Source organism: Vicugna pacos, chromosome 19, assembly GCF_048564905.1.
Source record: "Vicugna pacos chromosome 19, VicPac4, whole genome shotgun sequence".
In the NCBI taxonomy this organism is placed as follows: Eukaryota; Metazoa; Chordata; class Mammalia; order Artiodactyla; family Camelidae; genus Vicugna; species Vicugna pacos.
The window spans coordinates 26,373,034-26,388,024 of NC_133005.1; the positions used below are offsets into that span (position 1 = coordinate 26,373,034).

A 14,991-nucleotide genomic window follows, 5' to 3' on the forward strand; every position below is an offset into this window, starting at 1 on the left:
TGGGTGCAGGCCAAGGTCCCCAAACAACACATTGAGAATGGCCAGAGGAAGCTGCCCTTTAATGGGGTGGTACAGAACAGAAGAGTGCTCAGCCAGAAGCCACAGGGCCAGCCAGCCAGCATGATGTGACAGATTTTTGCAGTAACTAGTAGTAACTATAGATTCAGGAGATGGGCACAGGTGAAGAAGGGCTGGGCACCAGCCACTGAGTCCCAGTGAGCTCTCTGCCACCGCCCTGCCAACATCCGGGACAGACTGGGTGGGACACGGAGAGGGTCCAGAGCCAGGAGCCCACAGAACAGCATTGAAGGTGACTCAGGTGAGGCTAGAGAGAGAAAGGAGCACTGTCAGTAGGTGCTTCACAAAGCACATCTCACCCTCCATTCTCAAGGTGCTTGCCTCCACCCTTACCCCAGGACCTCTGTTCCAGCTCATCTCTGAAGAGCCACACTTACAGCCCCTTCCAGATTCCACTGCTCCCCTGAGTCACAATCCAGTCTAGAACTCTCAATGCTTAAAAGCTAAAAGTAACTCCTTCTCCACTCAGGTGGGTCAACTCAGTAATTTATTCTATCCATTACTGATTATAAATCAAAGCCTGAGAGGTCAAGTCCAATAGACATCAGACAAGGAAACAAGGGGGCTCAGAAAGGGGAAGGACATGCACAGGCCACAAACCCCCCAGTGGCAAGGCTGGGGCCACAACATTCTTCCTGGAGGTGATAATTATGTGCATGACTATAAAAGCAAAGTACATATTTCTAATTGCCTTCCTGACACCTTCCTTGTGAGGTCTCACAGGTACCTCAAATTCATCAGTTCAAAACCAAACGAGGCTAATGAGTTTTTTCTCTTCTCTTCCAATACCCATTTCTTTATCTATCTCACTGCAATGCTGACCAGTGCTGCTGACTGTAGGCAATTCTGCCTGGCAGTTTCTGAAGTTTCACCATTAAATGTAATATCTGCTGTAGTTTCTTTACTAGATACCAGTTATCAGGTTACAGAAATTTCTTCCTGTTCTTAGGTTGCAAAGAAGTTTTTTGTTTTGTTCTTTAATTAGTTAATTGTGGAAGTGCTGCTTTCTTTATGAGAGTTTATGTTCCAGAAAGAAAGGGAGGATATACTGTATTCATCACCACATCATTACTGTATGGCACACAGTAGGTGCTCCAAAAGAAGTTGTTAAACAAATGACAAAACCACCGGTACCACTTTCCTGTGCAGACCCTTTCAACTGCTCTCCAGTGCCAACCACAGAGTTTGTCAGTGTGATCTTCAAACTGCCCCCATCAGAATCACCCAGAGAAGGTTCTTAAAATACCCAAACATGGTTGCCTGAGGGAATCTGAGAAGTAATGCCAGGAGTCTATGTTAACAAGTATCAAAACATAGACCAGAGGTCAAAACACAAGCCTATGGTCAAAGTTCTTGACATGGGCAGAGTCCTCAGCACTCTAGGCATAGAACCTTTTCCTTTTACACCTTCCACACTTCCCCATCTCTGGGTCTGTCTGAAGTGCTTCCTCACTCTAGCTTTGTATATCCAATTAAGTACTCATTCCCTGAAGCCCAGACCAAATGATGTGTCCTTCACGAAACCTTCCTGGATTTTAGAAAGTGTCTTATGGGAGCTTCCAAAGCCATGTAAGGCACCTTTTATTTCTTCTTTGGAGTAGCTAAGTTATGTGTGGCCACTACATCTTCTCTCCCCTGCAATACTGAGTCCCTCGGAAGCAGGACGTAGCACTAAGTTGCTTGACTGACCCACATGGTGCCTTGTCCACAGGACTGAATGAGTATCAGGTGATTGAATGAATGAAGAAAGGAAAGTGAAGGGAAATTTTGTCCCAGTCTGTAACTGGGTACCTGCTCTACTTTAGGGTTTCTATCCTCATAGACTTCTGTGCTAGCTGGGTATGGCATGCCTGGAGAAATACCCTAAATGGAGGATGAGAGAGGCGGGATTAAATATCTTCTTTCAAGGGAAGAAGAGATTCTAGAAAGTAATTCCCCAGAATCTCCAGGGTTAGGGCCCAAAAATGTGCTCTTTCTTTAACCTACAAAAATCCAGGTGATTGTGATTTTCATGCAATCCCCACCACCCGACCCCCCCAAGTCCCTTACGCACCTGGGGTCTCCTCAGTTCCTAAGAGCAGCCTTCTCTCCTTCCCTCAATAAACAGCGTTTTTCTGTCTCTGGCTACTACTGGCTAGGTACACTGACACACATGTGGATATAAACTACAAAACAATGTGGTCAGTGATAAAATAAGATGGACCAGAGGGAAGCTTTGCCAGAGAAGGGGTACACTGAGCTAAGGTCTTCAAAGCTGAGGATGGGCAAATACTCGGGCAATGCTTGTTGGCTGTGTCCTATGACTGCTTGGCAGTGTGCGGATGTGGCCTCACACGCGAGGAGAACCTACTGGTATGAATACAGAACCTACTGGTATGAATACAGTGTGGCTCCCATTCTAGGTGGCATCTCCCACCCATCCCCTCAAAATAAGAGAGGCCCAGATACCTGTCGATGAGGGAATCCCGCATGCTGGTAGCAATGGTGCTAGGCTGGGCTTCATTCAGCTTGAAGACGCTCTCCACCACTGACAGCTCTGTGCTGGTTGTGTCCAGGCCACAGAAGGCACACCAGTCGTTCACCACCATCCCGGCGGCAATCACCTCACTGCCTCTGTTCACAGTGCCCGCCTGCCAAGGGATAGCTCAGTGTGAATCATGGTCCCAACAGCCAAAGTCTCTCCACTTCCTGATAAGGACTCTCCCCAAACCCTGCTCCCTGACCCACAGACCCAATTCCAAACTGGGATAGTCATAACCCATATTCCCCAACACCAGGCCAAGGGATCTACCCCAGCGGGAGACAGAAGTCAGAAAACAGGAATGCTTACCACAAGGGGGACTTGAAGGAGAGAAGACAGCTCATCCTGGTCTTCAATTGAAGTCTTGGGATGTACCAGCCCTCCCTGATTGCTAAAGATACAGTAGCTTCCTACTAACACCTGGTCAGCCACTGTCTGTCTGAAGACTTCCACCTTGAGCACATCAGCCAGGATTTCTTCTGTTTCCTGTCAGTCAAAGGCACTGTGCTCAATGCCTAGAACAAGCAGATCAACTAACCCAGGGCCTCCACACCCACACCCACCCAGGGTGTGACTCCCTAAGTTCCTCATTCCAGCTCTGTAGCTGCACATGGAAGTTTCACACAGAAAAAGTGGGGATACATCTTGGAGCAGAGTCTAGGCTATGGAGCCCCTAATATCCACACATGCCCCACAGAGCCAGAGGCTGGTCTCCACATCACCCTCCTTCCGTCTAACCCATACTCAAGAGTTCAACTGTCAATCTTCTCTCTTGGCCTCAGCTGCAGGACTGAAGGGGTCAACCTCCCCGATTCTGAAGGATTAATACCCTCCTCAGCTTCTTTCTGACACTGATCACACCATGATCACCTTCATCACCATGAAGGCCTCTAATATCACTATTCCATTGAGTACCTAAACTGCAAGAGCCCAGGTATAAAGAAAAACCACAAGAGATATCCTTAATTCCTGCTTAAGAGGTAAGAACAGTGGCTAACCACTGACTAGGCTAATATCCTGGGACTCTTGGGCCAAGCTGGGCTGCCTCACCCTGTCCAGGTCTGGGTGGACCAAGGCCACATAGTCGTTGCAGGTGGTGACATTGCCCAGGGCTGAGAGCCGTTCCTCCACCCGCCGGATCTGCACTGAGTCTGGTAAGCAGTTGCGAATGTGTTGCAGCTCCTGGTCAGTGGTGTTGTTGGGTACCAGAAGACCATGCCGGTTCCCTGGAGAGACCCAAATTGGGGGTGGGGTGGGGCAAGGATGGACCATGAATACACAAGACACCTATTGAGCACTGGAGGCTGAGGTTACAACGCAACCCAATTAGCTTCCCCAGGGAAGCTTTAGACTCAGACTCCAGTCCTCCAACCCACTGATTCATACAACCCCCGGGGAGGGACCAGGAATCCCACTGGACAGGCAAGAGATGGCCTAGGAATCTGTCCCAACACACCCTGTCCAATTCGCCATCATCAACCAGGGCAGGACAGCACTAACAGGAAGGGTTCTTGGGCATTAGTCGTATATTTTGCTACTTAAAAATTGAGGTAATACTCTACACCTACCAGAATGGCTGATAAATTTTTAAAAACAAAGCCAATACCAAGTGTTGGCAAAGATATACAGCAAGCAATAGGACTGTAAATTGGTCAACCACTTCAGGTAATCAGGTATCATCTACTACTGTGAATATTCACATACCCTGTGACACTCCTCTCTTAGGTATTATATATCCAATAAAATTACACACATTTTTCCACTGAAAAAAAAAAAAAACAGCAGCACTACTCAGACCAAAGTGAAAACTACCCAAGTGCCCACTGTCAACAGAATGAATGCACACACTGTGGTATACTTACACAAAACACAACACACAGCAACATGAATGAACTACAATTATATTATGACAACAATGACTTAACCTCTGCCTATCTCTGCAAGGACACAACTCTGAACTCCTGAACTATAAATTTCTCCCATCAAAAAACAAAAAACAAAAAATCAGCAGTCAGGATAAGTTATCCCTTGCTATCTAAGAACTAACTTTAAGTCCAAAGGTCATGGTTAGGGATAAGAGTATTCTGCCTAAATAAGAAAATACTCAGAGTCCAGGCTTATTTTAAAAAACAAAGGAACAAAGTCTTACATGGCCCCAATTAGCAGAACTAGAAATAAGGGGTGGCAATAAAGGCAGACCGATCCCACTCAAAGAAAGGACCAATGATCAGAGTCCACAATGCTGAGAGGTAAAGGGGTACCCGGTGGCATGGTAAAGGGAATTTAAGATTTAAATGGATCGCTGAACAATGTGCTTCAGAATCTTAGTTTGTCGATTTCTAGAGGCAGAAATGGATGCTCAGAAGAGGATACAACTTGCCCAGAGTCAGTGCCAGAGGAGAAATGACTTTCCAATCTTTCATCAAACTAGGTGCGGTCCTGGGTGAATCACTTGGGTTGAGCATCAGCTTCCTCATGAGTCAAATTGGCCAATAATTCCTACCTCTCTGGATATTCGTGAAGAAGGAATGAAACAAGTGTAAACTGAAAGCCCTTACTGTTATTTGTGATTGCTATGATCCAGAAGCTTTCACCAGAAGTTGTCCCTGATCTATTGACACTTGACTGGGTCCAGCCCAGGCCTGAGAGTTTCTGTAATCTCCGGAGATAATGGATGAAAGCCTGGAAATCCCTGGGTCACTCGGAGTCCTGAGTACAATTAAAGGTTCTGGGAAGCTCCACTCCCTCCCTCGGCGTCTTCGGGCTGGCTTACCCACACACATGCGCCCGATGATACGGCAGCCGGCGATGGACGCGTGCACCACGGGGATGGTATCAGCGAGCTCGCCCTCGAACACACTGTAGGGAGACGGACTCGGTGGTCACGGGGCCGAAAGGCCAGAGCCCTCACTCTGCCGGAGCCCCCGACTCCCAATACCTCTTCCCGCCCCCTACCCACACACTGCCCGCCAGCCTGGGGCTCCCTTCCCACCTGTAAAAGTTCTCTGATCCTCCGATGGCCACCAGGCAGTAGGTGTTGGTAAGTTTGGCAAAGCAGCCGATCTCACAGTTGTTCTCGAAAGACGCGCGGACCGCCATGAAGCCTGGGGACTGCAGGGCAGGAAGTTCAGGGCCGGCGGATCCTCTCCCAGCCCCTCCGCGCGTCAGGCCCCACCACGACCCCGCCCCTCTCGGCTCTCAGACCTCGGGTCCCGCCCACTACGCCCCTCCAGGCTCTTTGGCCCCGAATCTTCAGGCCCCCACTCCTGACGACCCAGGACGCCCCGAGCTGACCCTTCCGGTGTCCTGCCACAACCGCTCACCAGGTGAGCCTCCACACGCGGCAACAGTCCTTCTCGGTCCTGGTTAGAGTTCCGTTTCCGCCTCCTCCCTGGGAGACTTCCGAGAGAGCCGGGAGCACGCCGCCACGCATGCGGCCACTCTAGCGCCAGCCTCTGGGCGGACTCTATGGTTGCAAGTGGCCGCGTCGCGACCCGTCCTGGCTCCGCCTTCAGCAAGCTCGCATTCATTCCTTGATTCATTCATTCATCTTTGTAGGGGGTTACAATCAACCGAGACCGAGATGTGAGGCATACGAATGGAGGAGCCAAAAAAAAAAAAAAAAAAAGAATGGAGGAGCCAAGGATGTCTGGCACAAGATGGGTTGATGATGGAGATATTTACTGAAGTAAAGCCTGAGGAGGAAGAGCAGGTGTGGGGGAGATGACGAGTAGAGTGAGGTGCGGGACAGACGTCCGGCTGGATCTGGAGCCCAGGGGGGATAGAAGGGCTGAGATTTGGGGCGAAGTCTGGGGTGGATGAGGTCACCCATGGAGAAGGTGTCCATTAGGCAGAAGTAAGACCACGACAGAGGATGAAGAAGAAGGCGCCACCAGAGAAGTAGAGGAAACCAGGCTGAAGAAGGTATTGGAGAGGGGAAGATGGATGGAGCAGTGTCAGGGAAGGTCCAGAGTGGGCAAAGGTGTGGGGGCTGACGCGCTTCCACTATGTGCCCCTTGCATGTGCTTGATCACACTCACCAGCCACTTTCTGCACCCCCGGGATAGATGGTGGCAGCCAAGGAACCTGCTCCGATGGACAGGATAAATTTGGCCCACATTTTGTAGAATTTACAAAAGTCCCAGGGTCACTCAGAATGTCACGGCGAGGGCACAGGGAGGCTTGGGGCCCCTTTCCCATCCCCCAGCCCTCCTGTGGCCATCTGTGCTCCTCCAGGGAGCCCTCTATAATTGACCTAAATGGTGCCCTTCCCCTGTCCTCAACCGTGCAGTTTCATACTCTGCCTTCCCCAGGATACACCAGGCTGCTGCTGGGTCATAGCATGTCTGCCTTTATTGATTTGTATCATGTATACAGTCATGGGCAAGTGGCAAGCTCAGGAAAAGGACCCACATCTGACAGAGCCTGTGCTTTTAGGGTCACTAAGCAAAATGACAGAGTCTGAGTGTCCATGTCCTTTCCATCCTCCCCAGTTCATCTCAGACCCACTCCCTCAATCCTCTCCCTGGCCCCTCTTCACCTGGTTCCCTCTACCAGGAATTCCTCTAACCCTCTCCTCTAGCTATCCAAATCCTTCCCACCCTTCATGGCTTAGCTCAAATGTTGCCTCTTCTAAAACACTTTTCTCACCACTACATCATCACCTCCATCTCTGCCCTTCATTCTCTACCACTTTCTGTCACTGTTAGCCTTTAATTAGATACAGCCCTGTCTTGCTCACCAATGGCTTATGCATTTAATCTTTTGTCTCCCAGGGACAGTCTGATTCATTTGTCAGCCTTATTGCATGCCCAGCACATGACTGGGTACACAGATTAGATACAAGAAGATACTGGTTGGTGCATGCATACTCGTCTGTGTGTGTGTGTGCGTGCATGCGTGCACATGCACGTGTTTATAGTCTGTGGATCCTGAGGGGTCTACAGTGTGCACTGAACAAAGCCATTAATTTAGCCAAATGACATTTATTGTGTAGAATCCTATAGCTAGAATCCTGTGTTTTGGTTTAAGACATGGACATATGTGTATTATTGTGTGTGTGTGTGTGTGCAGTTTGTGCATGTGAGTGAACCCTGTCAGTGTGCTATGTATATTGTGCAGGCATTTGGGGCATCTCTATGATATGTGGATTTTGTGTGCATGGGGACATGTGAACTGTTGATATTGTGTGTCCTGTCTGTGCAAAAACACAATGGTCAGAAATTAAGAATCAGAGACACAGGTTAGAGCCCCTGCCACTTACTTGGACCTGATTCCAAGCAAGTCATCAAACTCGCTGGGTCTCAGCTTCCGTATGTATAGAATAGGGAAGATACTACCTATGATCCTAGAACTGTAACCTTCTAGAGATCTATTTGTAGGATGTTGTGAGGATGAAGGATGAGAGGTAACCAGTGTGAAGTGCTCGGCACAGTGACAAATGGCAGGCGCCCAGTAACTGTGGTTCCATTTCCCAGTGTGTGTGCATGTGCATGTGTGTAAGCAAGAATCCTGAGCCCAGGGGATATCTAACCTGGGCTTCTAGACACCCTCTCCCCTCCATACAGCCAGTGCCCAAGCTCCCACCCCAGAGTCTGGCACCTGAGTAAATCTAGAGTCTTAATGGATGGAGAAGGGACATGCCCTCTCTGGGAGCAGGACTAGGACTCAAAGCGGCTTCGGAGCATCTTGAACTTGGACTTGTTGTACTTAGTGATGAGGTCCAGTTTGCTGTGGCCCAAGGTCAGCCGTTTCTCATCCCCAGACAGGCCATTGCTATTGCCATTGCAATGGCCATCTGTGGGGCCACCTGTGGGGCTCCCTGGGAGGCCAGGCTCAGGTCCCTGCCTGGTGCCTGGCAATTCATGATACTTGGTGATGAGGTCCAGCTTGCTGTGTCCCAGAGTCAGCCGTTTCTCATCTGCAGAGTCCACTCCAGCCTTTCGAGCAGGGCTCGGTCTGGGGAGATCACTGGGCCCTGGCCCCTCACCCCGGAATGGGCCAAACTTTGTGATGAGGTCCAGCTGGCTGTGACCCAGCGTCTGCCGTCTCTCATCTGGACCCTGCTTGCCAGCCCTGGCTGAGGAGTTGGCTTCAGGAGGCACTCTAGAGCCCCCAGCCTTGGGGGACTGCATCAGGAGGTCCAGTTGGCCATGACTGTGGTTATGGGAAAACCTCTTGTCCTCTGGGGTCCGATTGCCAGGTCTGGGGCAGTCTGAATCAGGGGCACCTTGGGCCTCGGACAGGAGATCCAGCTGGTTGTATCTCTGGTTTGGGTCCAACTTCCTGTCCTCTAGGGCCTGCTCACCAGGCCAAAAAGAGCCTGAGTTGGGGGTAACCCCAGAATCAGGGCCCCCGACTTCTCGTGCTCTGGTGAAGGGGACAAGGAGATCCAGCTGGCCATGGCTCTGACTCAGAGACACCTTATTCTCCTCCACTGCCTCCAGTGCTGTCCCAGGTACCCAGCGGCCTCGTGGGGGGCTAGGTCCCTGACTTCCCAGAACCCCATTCTCTGGGAGCCGGGACAGAGCTGGAACACCCCGGGAGAAGGGAAAGAGGGGGCCAGGGCGAGCAAGCAGAGGTGACCCTCCTGCCAGGGTCGTGGGGCTGGCGCTATTGTAGTTGAGGGCAGGGGAGGACTGGGACCATGGGGATGCTCCCAGCTTGCCCAAATTGGCCCTATAGGGCCCTAGCAGGGGGCCGTGGTTAGGGTCTGACAGCTGGCGTTGCAGGGAGGGCTGGCCATTGGCCCCACAGCGGGCAGGGCCCGGGGATGAGGACCCCACACCCATGTCACTGGAGCCACTGCCTCCTGGTAGAGCAAGGTAGGAGGAGTGGCCCATGAGAGGTGAGCGCTTGATGCTACTGAGGCTGGTGCTGGAGGGTGATGAGGATGTGGTGCTGGGGATGCCGGGCCCGAAGGCCGGGGCCACTGCAGGAGGGCATGGTACCCTAGGAGGTAGGGTATCTTCTCCTCCGCAGAAGCCCTCCACGGGCTGTGACTCAGCATAAAGACAGCGGAACTCCCGGTCAAAGTCTTCCACAATGCGGCCCCTCAGCTGCAGCACCATGCTAGTGTGGGCCTGGCTGCAAAGCCAGGTGAAGCTGGGGGCAGAGGGTCAGGGTCAAGAGGTAAAGTACAGGACCGTGAGGCCAGGCAGGAGTCACAACAAGGGGAGCAAACCAAGACAACACCACCACCACCACCACAAGGGCCCAAGTGAGGGGCAGAGCGCTGTCTCCAGAGTCTGTGTTTGTGCTAGCTCAGCTTAGAGGACTTGGGCACATGGTTTCCCATCTCCCTTCAACTTTCCCATCTGTAAAATGGACCAGGGACCAGGTTACCTGAAGTCCCTCCAGTTCTGAGGTGCAGGAGTTATTTTCTATGCCAAGGACATTAAAGTAATCCTCCCACAGAGTGAGCTCCTCCCCCTGGGCCCAGCCCGGGACTGACTTGCTCCCCATAGTCGCCCCTGAGCACACGGTGGCTGCTCAGTCCATGTTGGAAGGGGTGGATGGAGGAAGAGAAATTCAAAGCTGCCAGATCCCAGGCACCCTCACCAGCCAGTGGCCCAGCTCCAGGCCCCTCCTCCCCACCCGCTTCCACTTGCTCACCTGTAGCTGCCCGCCACCACCTGCTCACAGTCAATGATGACGAACTTCTCCAGGGCCTGCCCGGTGAAGCGGCGGCCTGCCTTGCTGCAGTACGTGTCCCCACATGTGCTCCGCACACGCATGTTCTGGGCCACAGAGGGAAGGAGATTGAGGGGGTGACCTTGAGAGAATGAGGCTCAAGCCATGTTTAAATCCCATGGGGTCTCTGACCCAAAATAGCTAGGAGAGCCAGGCCCCAACTCCCATTGACACCCATCAGTGTTCACTGACCAACCAACCAACTCTTCTGCCCTCCCTGACTCCCCTCCCAACACCCTGGTTCCTGCCCTTGTCCCTCACTGACCAGCAGGTGTCCCCCATTGATGTCCATCTTGTAGCACATCTCCAGGAAGTGCCTCAGGTGCTCCTGAGCCAAGAGCAGGTACACAGGGACACCACGCCGGCTTGAGGCCTCCATGAGGTCACACAGAAGCTCCATGTCCGTGAATATGTCCATCACCACGGCTACCACCTGGGGGAGGCAGGGGCAGCTCAGCCCTGCCCCAGGGCTCTGCCCAGCCCAAGGGCAGGGGCTGGATCCCAGGAAAAGAGCACTAGACTGAAAAGCAGGAGGCCGGAACCTGCAGAACATCTGAGCTGGGAGGGCTTTTAATGATGACCCAGGCCAGGGATTCTTAACTTAGAAACAGGTTTCACTGCCTTGAAGTGCAGAGACTGTTTGAAAGTTTTTGTGTACATTTTTCTGAGGACAGTTTGTTTGCCTGTCATCAAGTTCTCAAAGATGTTTGTGGATAGGCTGCACTAGCCTAAAGCTCTGCTCTGCACTTGGGGAAACTGAGGCCCAGAGGAGGAGTCAGAAGCAGACCCCGATTTCTGGTCTAGCCCCTCATGCTCCCCCCACTAGCTCTAGCTGTAGCTCTGACCACGGACTGTCTGTCTGAGGTTCCCTTCTCAAGGATTAGAGCTGCAAGCCAGTTCCTGGGGTCTTCAGTACCCTTTGCCAGACCAACCTGTTTCCCTGTGAAGCTGCAGAGGTCTGGTGTGACATTTTACACCCACAGACTCCCTCACTTCCACCCATGCCGATTGGGACCACGTTTTCTGCTCAGTTGAGGGGCTGGGGCTGGCAGTAGCTCCTGTGAGAACCTCCTCTCCCAGTCCAGACTAAGAGGCAGGAAGCACAGAGCAAAGCACTCAGCTCTGGAGCCAGACAGAACTGGGTTCGGATCTGCACTCTGCTGCTTCCTAGTGATATGGCCTTGGGCGAGTTGCCTCACCTCCGGGATCCTCAACTTCCTCATCTTTAAATGGAGATAATGATAGCCACTGCTCACAGTTATGGGGAATTAGATGCAAAAATACTCAACACACAACAGAAGCTCACTAAATGTTCCTTTCGTGCTGCCTCCTTAACAAATGAGGATGTTGGGCTGCAGAAGAAGGAATCACTTCCCAAGGTGACTCAGAGTCAGTCACAGCCCAGAGCAGAAGCCTGTCTCCTGGCCCGGAGGTGGAGGGTCTAGATGGGGGATCTAAGCCAAGGCAATGGGGGATGCCCTAGTCTACAACACAGGCCTGGCCAGGGGTGGGGGAAACAAGGACAAGCAAAAAAGATCAAAGGAGCAGGGGTGATGACAGCAGCCACCTCGATAATAACCCCATTCCCGGTGCCAATCAGGTCTGGCCCTCCCCTGCCCAGGGCGTAGGCAGGCTTACCAGGGAGGCTCTGGAGGTGCTGGTGGAATCCCAGCATTCTGGCTTCTAATTTCTGCAGCAGGTACCCTCCAGGCTGCTCCCCTAGCAAGGGGACTGAGTCAAACCCACCTCAAACCCTGCCTAGGGTCATCTGGTCCATTCCCCTGCCTCCTGAATCAGAGGTCAGTGCTACAGGAGTGAAGCAGTGCTGCTCTGTAGCTGGAACCTTCCCAGGAACCCACACCCCTACCTGCTCTCCCGCTTCCCTTTCTCCTGAGCCCCTGATCCCTGTCCCTGAGCCAGCAGCCTCTACTCCTCTTTACTTAGGGGACAAGAGCTAAAAGCCCAACCCTCAAAACCATGCCGAGGTCCTGGCACCGGTACCTTTTCCCCTGCTTAAGGCTGGAGATGTAGTGCACGAGGGGCGAGGTGCAGTTGGGGCCATGCATCAGGAGGCAGGGCTGTGCCTGGGACCCAGGGCCTGGGTCTAGACTCCTTTCCATCTCCCTGAGCCCTGGGTTCTAATTCACCAACTGACTGGACCTCCCTGGGTAAGTCCCAGCCCGTCTCTGGCCTCAATTTCCTCCTCTGTAAGTCAGGGGGTGGCTCAGATGTTCACCAAGGTTGGGGTTCTCAGTTTTGGGGTCACAAACATTTTGAGAATCTGATGAAGGTCATGGACCTTCTCCCAAGAAAGATAGAGAGGATCTCGCTCTGCAATGAACACCACTTTGCATGCGTTTTCAGGGTGTTTGTGGAGTCCCCAAGGCCCATCCCCTGTTGTATGTTTACGCATAATGTCCGTGAGTGCCAAGGGCTTACCAAGGTAAATAAAACACACACCTACCCTCCAGGAGCTTGTAATCTGATGGGGGCAGAGATTCTAGTCCCAATGCTGCTCCTAAACTGCTATGTGGCCTTAGGCTGGTCCCTGTCCCTCCCTGGGCCTCAGTTTCCACATCAGTGAAATGAATGTCTGAAGAGATGAGGCCCTTACCGTGCGGGCCTGGCTGAAGAGAAAACGCAGAAGGTCCTTGATGTTCTTGGCCTTGTCCCGCTGGAAATGGACCACAGCCTGGGTGGGGCTGAAGCCCGTGGCCTGTGGAACCTCCGGCCAGCCCAAGTCCAGGTCCGGGGGTTCTATGTCGGAGACCATGGGGAAGTAAGTGCCTGAGGTGACTTCTGAGAGCAGGCTGAGGCGGTCAGGCCCCGAGGCCTCCAGTCCCTGGGCCTCGCTGAGCTCAGGGCCCCCACGTACATGGCTGATCATGTAGTCCACATCCAGAGCACTCAGGAAGGGCAGCTCCCGCTCCTCGGAGATGACCCGCAGGTAGGCAGCCTCACCTCGTTCCAGGAGGGCGTCGGCCGCCAGCCGGGCTGCCTCACTGTGCTGTAGCACCAGTGGTGGGCTCTCCCGCCACCATGGCCGCTTCAGCTCCTCCACCCGGCCCCGCAGGGGCCCCGCCATGCCCTGAGCCCCCAGGCCCCCAGGCCCTAGGCCTCTGAACATGCCTGCACACCTGGCTACCCTCACCCTCCAGCAGGCTCCATGGCCTGCACCATGCTCTGGCTGCAGCAGGAAGAAGATACCAGCAGGACAGCCTCCTGCCTGCCTGCCCTGTGTGTGGCAGGGCCCCCAGCCTGTTGTCACCCTGTCAGAGCCATGCTCCGCCCCATTGCCCCTGGCCTCTGGAACCTGTTGGGTCAGCCTCACCTGTCTGCCCGCTGTTGGGACTCGCCCGCCCAGGGAAACGGCAGGCCCTTAGCACAACCTCCTCACCCCACCCCCCGCAGCTCCACCCCAGCATCACCTGCCGCATTTCCACCAGACTCCTAGCAAGTTTCCTCCAAACCCTGACATTCCAGAGTCCCAGTGAAAAATGCTGTCCCACCCTTGAAAAATGCTGTTCCAGATGGCTGTGTTTCCAACACCCTCAATTCCGGGAAGCTCTTGACCTGGTGGGGCCAGACCCCAGCCTTCCTCCCCTCCTCAGGGACTGAGTATTAAACAGTTAGTGAGAAAGTTTTGAGAGATTGGGGTGGGGGGCACTGTAAGGTCAGAAGGCAAACAGGGCAGGCCAGTTTATGTTCTCTGTCCCCAGCAAGGGTATTAGTCCCAAAGCCCTCAGGAGCATGGGTGAGGCTTTGTGCTGGAGAAGGTGGTGGTGGTCAGCAGATGGCAGCTAGTTAGGGAGGCAGGCCAGGCGAGAAGTGGTCATAACGGTGTACAGTGCCAGCCCACGGTACCACCTGTCTCTAAGGGGCCAAGGACCAATGGGGGTGTTCAGGAGAGCAGGAGACCTAACGCCACATCCCACGACCCTGCTTATTACTCCTTGCACTTGCTTTATCTGGTCTGCGATCACGTCCAAACCAGACACAGGTTCCTCTACGTCCACAGAGCTTCACACGGGGCCCAACACATGCATGGCACGGAGTGGGTGGCAGAGGGATTTAGGGGCTCCCTGAGTCAAGATGGGCCCTGGGATTAAAGACAAATGGGCCTGGGGCTTGGTTTTTGAGGAGCCTAGAAGTGAGGGACCCAGGAGAGGCAGGGGACAGCCATAGGCCAAGAGCTGAGATGCTGAGCCATTCCATCCCATCCTAGGGGTAGCGGCAGAAATCAGAGCACCAGGTGCTCTAAGGAGGCCCTCCCCTTGGGGGTGGGGAGGCTGTGTGAGGGGCACGGGTGTGAGTAAGCAGAGCCGGACCGTGGGAGGGTGATGAGCTGTGCAGGTGGCCGAGGTGGCAGGGCCTTCATTAGGGCTTTATCTCTGGATTTGTTCAGGGGGAGAACAGAGACCTTATCTGGGTCAGAAAAGCACTCCTGGGAGGGGAGGCAGGCATGTCTCTGTGTTGCTGCGTTCCTGTGTTTATCCCTCAGTGTGTATATGTCCACCTGATGGTACATATTTTTGGCTCTTTTTAAAAATTATTTTTAATTAACATAAAGTTTACCACATTAATCATTTTAAGTATGCAGTTCAGTGACATTAAGTACACGCATACTGCTGCGTGACCACCACCACCATTCATCTCCAGAGCGTTTGCATCTTCCTCAACTGAAATTCTGTACCTGTTAA

General features: G+C 53.0%; 2 protein-coding genes across 4 annotated transcripts; both read right to left on the reverse strand.

The window, feature by feature from the left end:
- Positions 1 to 42: 42 nt before the first annotated feature.
- Positions 43 to 6,060, reverse strand: EIF6 (eukaryotic translation initiation factor 6). 3 transcript variants are annotated; one of them, XM_015237863.3, is made up of 7 exons: positions 5,923 to 6,060; positions 5,592 to 5,710; positions 5,373 to 5,458; positions 3,650 to 3,825; positions 2,909 to 3,085; positions 2,527 to 2,708; positions 43 to 325 (listed from the first exon to the last, which is right to left on the reverse strand). In XM_015237863.3, the coding sequence occupies exons 2-7, from the start codon at positions 5,696 to 5,698 to the stop codon at positions 316 to 318; spliced, it is 738 nt and encodes a 245-aa protein (XP_015093349.1). In that variant the 5' UTR covers positions 5,699 to 5,710; positions 5,923 to 6,060; the 3' UTR covers positions 43 to 315. The 3 variants fall into 3 exon arrangements, with proteins under 3 accessions (XP_015093349.1, XP_031543748.1, XP_031543749.1); XM_031687888.2 differs by having other exon boundaries at positions 5,894 to 6,048; XM_031687889.2 differs by lacking the exon at positions 5,923 to 6,060 and adding an exon at positions 5,804 to 5,921.
- Positions 6,061 to 6,933: 873 nt separating this feature from the next.
- On the reverse strand, positions 6,934 to 13,599 carry FAM83C (family with sequence similarity 83 member C). Its single transcript, XM_031687887.2, has 4 exons — positions 12,906 to 13,599; positions 10,557 to 10,724; positions 10,214 to 10,338; positions 6,934 to 9,703 (listed from the first exon to the last, which is right to left on the reverse strand). The coding sequence occupies exons 1-4, from the start codon at positions 13,416 to 13,418 to the stop codon at positions 8,260 to 8,262; spliced, it is 2,250 nt and encodes a 749-aa protein (XP_031543747.2). The 5' UTR covers positions 13,419 to 13,599; the 3' UTR covers positions 6,934 to 8,259.
- Between the last annotated feature and the right edge of the window lie 1,392 nt (positions 13,600 to 14,991).